General features: G+C 48.8%; 1 protein-coding gene across 3 annotated transcripts in view; it reads right to left on the bottom strand.

Moving 5' to 3' along the window:
- The window catches only part of Hlf (HLF transcription factor, PAR bZIP family member), a 57288-nt gene extending 49923 nt beyond the window's left edge, over positions 1-7365 (bottom strand). For 2 of the 3 annotated variants that reach the window (XM_031351910.1, XM_031351909.1), the window contains exons 1-2: positions 6682-7365; positions 4218-4553 (exon numbers count right to left, since the gene is read on the bottom strand). In XM_031351910.1, the coding sequence (XP_031207770.1) occupies positions 4218-4553; positions 6682-6796 (451 nt within the window). In that variant the 5' untranslated portion in view covers positions 6797-7365. Of the gene's footprint in view, positions 1-4217; positions 4554-5998; positions 6090-6681 lie in introns of those variants that run through there. The other variant, XM_031351911.1, reaches the window with a different exon arrangement.
- Positions 7366-7801: the final 436 nt, after the last annotated feature.

Consider the following 7801-nt stretch of genomic DNA (forward strand, 5'->3'; position numbering starts at 1 on the left):
TCTCTTCCTCCCTTCCTCCCTCCCTTAGAATTCCTTTGATCCACATGAAGTAGAAACTCCCAAGATTCTTGAGGTGGTATAAATCCCATCATGGCTCACAGGGATCTCAGCCAGCAGGTGGACATATGCTGGGTGGGAAAAAACTCTACTACCTGCAGATCCTTAAGGTGAGCTTCGCCCATTTTCCTCTGTGGGACTGCCCATCATCCTGAATCCACGTGCAAAGAGCTCCCCACACAGTTACCCAGATCCCACAGCTGGAAATTCCCTCCCACATCAAAGCCCTACCACCAAGGACAGTGAGCAGGGAGAGGACATGAACTCCAGGCTGCAAATCTACAGCAAGTGACCCTGTTCCCATCTCTTGATGCCATTGGCTCAATGTCCTCCTCGTCCCACATGTGACCGCATGGAAGGGTTTTTTCTCTTTTCTGTGTACTCAGCCTTCATCATAGCCCAGTCCCCGGGCTCAGAACTGAAAAGAAACCCTTCTCAATTCTCAGCTGAATCTGGGCCTTAAAGTGGCAGGACATCCAAAAGCTATTTAAACACACACACACACACACACACACACACACACACACACACACACACACACACACGAAGAAATGGTTTTAAATCCATCTTTACAAGCACAGGGTTTAAAAATATCTCTGCCTTTGTCTGCTATAGAGAGCTTTCCCTACAGGGACAGCTGTCCTTAAAGCAGTCACTCAAGTCTCAGGGCAAACAGATTCTTATTTTTCCTAGTACCCAGCATACAACCTCCAGGAGCGGGCTCTCCCCACTACCTCTGATACAATCTGACGTGCACATGCCAAAGCCTACCCAATGATTCTTACCATCCCTCTAGTCTGGGAACAGCCAGGGTGCTGCTCTCAGACACCCTGAAGTCCCTGCATCCAAGACCCACCACTCTCCCGCCCAGGAGCAGGACAACCCACGGCATTATCCCCACCCCAGCTTTCAACTCGTCTCTACAATAGGTCTTTGGGAAATTTTTTACTTCTTCAGATATTGGGTCCTTCTTTGATCCTGTACCTACATGGAGGAATCAGATGTGAATGTGTTACATGGGGATAGGGTCTGGGGAGCAGTCGTGATAGATGGTTTCCAAGATGTACGACTATGCTCACCTTGCCATTCCAAGATACCCTTGAGGTAGACCTCACCCTGCATAACTGTCAGTCTGGCTTCACGTACTACCTTTCACCCAGACAGGTAGCACTATTGACACAATGCTATTGAGCAAAAAACTCAAAAGTTGCACATTGAGTAAGCAGTTGAGGGCAAACGTTTGAACTCTGTGGCATCAGCTCCTGGTTACCCTGATAACTTCATTCTATCCCCTAAACGTGAAGAACACTCTTATTTATATATGATTTTTTTTTTCTAGGCAACCCAATGTCTCTTGACTGTCTCAAAACATTTACCATAGAGTATTATAGACTATTAAAAGCACTCATTTGTATGACAGTAGCCTAAATTAAGTCTAGATTTTGCTGTCTAAGTTGAAAGGTCCAGGACATTAATTCTCAGCTAGGAGTGATTTTATTCCCAGGGGACCTTGTGAAGTGACTCAATACATTTGTTTGCCACAACCGGATTGTGGGTGTCCCTGGCATCTAAAGAAGAGAGTAGAGATGTCCCTTAACTTCCACAAGGCCACGTACCACAAGACTTTACCCCCAAGGGAGAGTGCTAAGGTTAAGATACCTCAGTTGAGACTGAAATCACAGTTCCCCAGAATGCCCCTGGCTACATCTGTGCTCTTCTGTTCTGAAGACTCATTTTTCCTCAAGATTCACTGAGTACTTCTATTTTGGTCACCCCTGTGAGCTACACAGAACAGTCAAGAACTTCCACCCTTTCTGATTTGTTTGAGATAGCACATCCATCAAGCCCATGTCCCCTAAAATCCCATTTCTCAGTATAATCTTTATCATAACATTGTATGCATGACAGAATACGAAATTTTTTAATCTGTTGGCATTTGAAGAAGAGCTTTGATTTGTTTTTTCCTGTTAGGAATATCACTTGGTTTTCAATCCAAAGAACAAAACTGTGTTGAAATAGTATTCTACTACACTTGGAAGGCTATTTCAGTGGAGGGCTTATTTTCAGATCCTTTGGTAGGTTTCTTCTGTAACGTAATAAAATGCTACCCACAGACACTTGGGAGTTCCTTGCAAGGGACAGCAACTCTGACTGGGGAATCCCCATCCCCTGAGCCATGGACCACTGTGGACTCTAAGGAGCTCTAACAAATGACTGCGCCTCAAAGTCTAAGATCCTAATTGTTCACTTTCAACAGGAACACCCTAGACAATGTTCACTGGACAAAACCTCCCATTGTTTCTCTCCAAGGGGAGGCCGAGTAACTGTATCTGGTGGCTTCAGAAAGGTGTTTCAGGTGACAAGGACGGTCATAACAGTAAAAGTTAGTGACAGCCACAACCATTCAAATGAACAGAACACCCAAAGCTAGCCATCTGATCTTGCTGCATTATCTATCTTTCCCAAAATAGCCCCATCAAATCGAAACGACATCTTCCTATTAAAGGGGGAAAGTGAGGCTCCAAGAGGTTCTGCCCTTTCTGCGGTCACTTAGATACGCAGTAGGATGTAGGAAGTGCCAGTGTCCATTCTCTGGGACTCTGCTCTCTCTCCCCGTGACACATCATTACATCCGGTGTGGAGAGGCTATGTATTTTGCTAGCTGCCTCGTCCAGTGAAGAAACTGAAGACACTGGCACTCCGCATTCTTCATAGCAGGTCATCTAATTCACATCAAGAGGGTGATGTAGCCGTGGAGGATATCTGGAGGTTAAAGCGTCATTTCAATAGAGCTTGTGGCCTAGAGTCATCAACTAAAGTGGATTTTGGAGACAGGGCAAAATGGATTTGAAAGCGCAGAGATCTATGAAAGGGTGAACTTGAACTCCAGGCTAACCTATGAAGGTAGGGGTTCTTTTCCTCCTTCCGCTCGGCTCCTTCCCAGTTCTGCATGTGACAGAAATTTCTGCATGAGGGCACAGAGTTCAGCAGAAACTGCGAACACAAGTCTCTCATTGTCCTGTCTGCTGTCCTTCCCTGCAGCTAAGCGCCTTCCGATCAGTGACCTTCCTGTCAATTTATCCGTATGAATCTTTCTTCCTGGTACCTGTCCATACAATGATCTTTCTTCCTGCTTGTTTTCTGCTACGGTGTGTTAAAGGTATGGATGGATCCAGGGCTGCCTCAGTCTGGGCTTACCGCTGCCCATTTGGCAATGGGTTTTTAAAGCATAGTTCTTTTTCCCAGTGATGTTTTTGTGTCGTCTCTTTAAATATTCTTCATCATTTATTGGTGTATATATGTGAGTCTGTTTGAATGTGGGGCGTGGGGTATGTGTACATGAGGGTGATGCATGTCTGATTGGCCTGGGCTGGCTGTGCACTAATCCCAGAGATCCTCTTGTATCCACCTCCCTAGCTCCAGGATTACAAATGTGCCACCAGGGCTGGCTTTTTATGTGGGCCTTGATAAAGGTAGAATAAGCGTGCTGAGCGGATGACACTGAAAACCACATAAGTGAAGATTGTCTCACAGGAACACGGGGTGCTAAGAAGAAGCTTGGCCTCAGGCAATAGGAGAACCTACATTTACTTAGAGTAATGACCAAAGGAGATGAGAGAGAGAGAGAGAGAGAGAGAGAGAGAGAGAGAGAGAGAGAGAGAACTGCCTTGCAAGCCTACTCACATTTAGCCCTTTAAGCCAGAGAAGGATGGATATGGGTTAACTTTCTGGGGTCTACCCAAGTTATTCTTTGAGATCTTATTATCCTTGTGTTCAGGGACTAGGGGGTAAGAGATAGGACGGATGTTTATTTTGCATTAACCTATTAGCCCGTTCATTAACTCCAGGCTGGAGTATCACAAACTGTAGCATTTGAATCAACCACTCAGAATTCTCCTGGGATTCGGTTGAAATGAAGAGTCTGGGTTCAAATCCCAGACCCGGAAAACCTCAGCTTCTTAAGAGCAGGTCCATAGAGTCGGATTCTAACTGACTCTGCAGGTGAGAGCTACGCATGCTCACTGAAGGAGGAAGGCTGCTCAGAACAAGAAGGGGGGCTCCTCTCTAGACCTGGGTGTTAAGATCTCCAACTCTGGCCAACCTCTCTCCACTTCCGCCCCCGTCCCCCACATCTAAAGGGCGAACCTTCTAGAATTTACCTGGTCTGATGGGGCTCTGCATACAGTTTGGAGACGGGATGCCCGGGTGAAGGGGAGCCGTGGCCCGGCTGCTGAGATCCATGACTGAAGGAGCGGTGGAGGAAGCAGGTTGCAAGCCAGGAGGGTGAGAGCTGTGGTCGTGCTGGGATGGACTAGGGGGGATGCCATTTTCTGACAGAAATTCCTCCAGGTCCATGTATTCCAACTGGAAAGTATCTCCGTCATAGGGAAGGGTTTTGTCCCATAAGGTGGGTCCCAAGAAGGCCGACTGGGGGACGGTCGGGCTGTTGCTCTCATCGTCCAGCTTCTTTCCTTTGTCTTTATCTTTGCTAAATGCTGAAGAAGAAGAAAAGAAGAAAGGAAAAGGTGAGCTTTGTTTTTAAAGACAGAAAAGAAAAGGGGTCATTCTGTCACCAGCCTTCCTGCCATCTGTTACAAAACTGCTTCTGGGGGCACTGAGGTCTCTGGGTGCTGTCTTTTGTGGATCTAGAGTTTCGACATCTTCCTATTTACTTTGGAAAGAAAGCACTGGTCTGTAGGACCGGGCTACCGACTGAGCTGGAATGAAAACAAGAGAACAATCCTCGGTGAGTTATTTGAAGGGATAAGTCACCGAAATCTATGCTAGGAAAATAACACCGGAGCGTATATACAACTGATGTGAGTTTTAAGGGGACCACTGATAACTTGGTATGATTCTATCTTTGAGAAAGTGATGACAGCAAGAACCTGAGGTTCAGACTTACAAACCAGGGGATTCACGCTTAGTCTTAGTAAGCAGTCCCCACCCCCACCCCCACCTTCCCTTAACACTATGCGTCTAGTTTCTACGTTATTCCTTTCCATGCATTATCTCCATAAACTTGCAAGACTACAGTTAGTCCCCATTTACAAGGAAGATAAGGATGCTCCCCCATCATAGAACGAGACTGTGGGGGAGAGGGTGGGAGGATGGGGGGAAGAACTTTCAAACATCCATTTGCAAAGAACCCCACTGGGACACATACAAGAGGACTAAGTCAGTTTTAAAGGGTGGGTTCTTTTTCCTCCCGCTCAAACATTTAAATACTACCTAATTTACAAAGAGACAGTATACATTTATGCATCCCAGCACAAAGCAGTCCTATACAAAGGTGCTGTGTTCTACTCTATGAGGAGAAGAGTGCAGCTATTTCCTGCCTGGAAATAGAGCTCCCCGGATTGGTCTTTACCGAGCCGTCTGCATTTTGCCAATATTCAGGTGTGGGTGGAATCAGGGATTACAGAATTTGATTCTGAGGTTTTTTTTTTTTTCATTAGAGAAATGTAGCCCCACCGCCACCCATTCGAATCTTCAAATCCTCCGCAGTCTCATTAGAGAGTTCGACTTAAAAACATCGACCACAAAAGCCTACCGCATCCGCAGCTTTCTCCCAAAAGCTACTCCTAAAGAAGCAGGGAGGGAGGGTATTGGGGGTGGGGGGCGGTCTGTACGCGCAATCAAGCACCAGCAACTCTTGCAATGCAACAGGCGTTCTCTCCCAGGGAAATTGATGCAATTCCCCCGAAGCTAATTGCAGCCAAATAATCTTTTCAAGACTTTATGCAGGAGCAGCATAATTTCGCTTCTGTCACTGTGATAACACCAAAGGCAAGAAACTGCACCAGCCCAAAACACAAAACCGTCTGGCATCAGTTGCATTCCCAGCCAGGTCTCACAAGCATAACTCCCCCTCCCCACCATACCCCAGCCGTCTCCTCAGCTCCAAGCCACGGTTGCCTAGGGAAGGTTTGAGACTTACCAAGAAAGGGCTCAAGCCAGAGGAGGCTCCTGCACGCGGTTACACGTGAGCCTGCTCAGCTCTCCCCTCCCACCGGGAAGAGAGCACCGGGAAAGTGTCAGCGCTGGAGGCGTGCACCGCTTCCCGCCGACAGACCACTCCCCCCACCCCCACCCCGCTTTGTGAATTGCGGGTCTGCGGGAGAAAGCGCCTCTCCGCTCACGCCGCGTGAGTTCACAACACAATAAACAGTAACACGATCCGAATATTCAGGCTGCCGAGGGAGAACCCCCATTTACTTGGACCCCTCTTCCTCCAACCCCCAGGTTCCAACCAGCCACCTCCCGCCCTTTCTCCTCTCCAGTCCTAGTGACACTCGTCTCCCGCGGAAGCGCACACCCCGTCGTCACTCAAAGCAGCGATCCTGACCTGTCAAGTTGACCTGTCAAGTTCACCTGTCACCTGCGCTGCAGGAGGACAGACCTAGAAAGGCGGGCAAGCCAGGTTCCCAGCGCTATTTCCAATGCTGCCCCGGAGGGATCGATCCCCTTTGCACTGAGGAGAAAGAGGGAATGAGCCCCCCCCGCCCCAATCTCACTAAAGCGAGGCGAGGAGAAGAAAGATGCGGGTGCCCGGCCGACCAGGGGGTCCCTGGGAGTGTCGCCCCTTCCGTAAGCCCAACTGCCGAGGCAACCAACGCTCACCGTCTTCAGGATGAAGGGGGAGCTTCAGCGGGTTCTCCAGCAGGGACCTGAGCACGCCGTAGGGAGGCGGGATAAAGGTGGGGTTCAGGGGGAGCTGTCGGGACATTTTCTCCATCGTGATGCACTCAATTTTCTTTTAGAAAGAAGGCCAATCGCCGCCCCGAAATGTTGATGAGCTTTTTTTTTTTCCTCCGTTCTTTGCCAACCAAAAGTACTCGCTTTCAAAACAGTGCAGACAAGGAAGAAAAAAAAATCACTTCTGTCTTTGTAAATACATCAGCATGCAAATATCAAAATTAAAAAAAAAAAAACAACAAAAAAACTTTCGGGTTCTCAGTGCTGACAGCCCAGGGACAGCGCATCTAGCGCCCAGGACTCCTCCGACCCTGTGCAGGATGCTCTTTCTCACCTGCCTCCAACACTCAGTCTCAAAAAATGTTCCAAATTGCAAGGAGGGGGAAAAAAGGAAAGAAAGAATTAAAAAAAAAAAATCCAAAAAACAACAAAAAAAAAACCCGTAGACGGCTGCAGATGAGCAGAAGGCAAAGCGCGGGCCCCAGACCCTAGCGCGAGCACCCGCGGCTGTGCCGTCCCGCCCCACCCCCCTCCCCGCCGCGGCCGCTACTCCCCGCGCTCCGCGGCCCCGCAGCGCCGGGCTCAGCGCATCAGGCAGTCCATGTGCCGCTGCCCTGACAAGAGTGACGTCAGGGCCCGCACCGCGCGCCGATAGGCGTGCGGGGGCGGGGCCCAGATCGGCCCCGCCCACCCGCCCCGCCCTTCCAGGGCTGCGTGTGTAGCATCCCCGCACGCGCTGTTTTTTCCGGACCTTGCAGCAGTGTTGGTGGGCTGCTAAAAGCGCAAGTGCCAGATTTCTTGGTTCACTCACTGCCTTGAGCTGGGAATAACTCTGCTAACTCTCACCCTGATTCCTTTTGCGTGCTAGCTCTTTGTCCCCCCACCCCCCCAGGGTGAGCAGAGCAATGAGAAATTCCTGTCGGTGGTTTTCAATGTGGAAATAAATGGCTGATTTTTAAAAGAAAAAAAAAAAAACAAAAAGATGGCTAAGTGGCAGCCCGGATTTAAATTAGACCGCCTGGGACGATGTCCTGGCAACCGATAG

This window comes from Mastomys coucha, unplaced genomic scaffold (genome assembly GCF_008632895.1).
Source record: "Mastomys coucha isolate ucsf_1 unplaced genomic scaffold, UCSF_Mcou_1 pScaffold5, whole genome shotgun sequence".
In the NCBI taxonomy this organism is placed as follows: domain Eukaryota; kingdom Metazoa; phylum Chordata; class Mammalia; order Rodentia; family Muridae; genus Mastomys; species Mastomys coucha.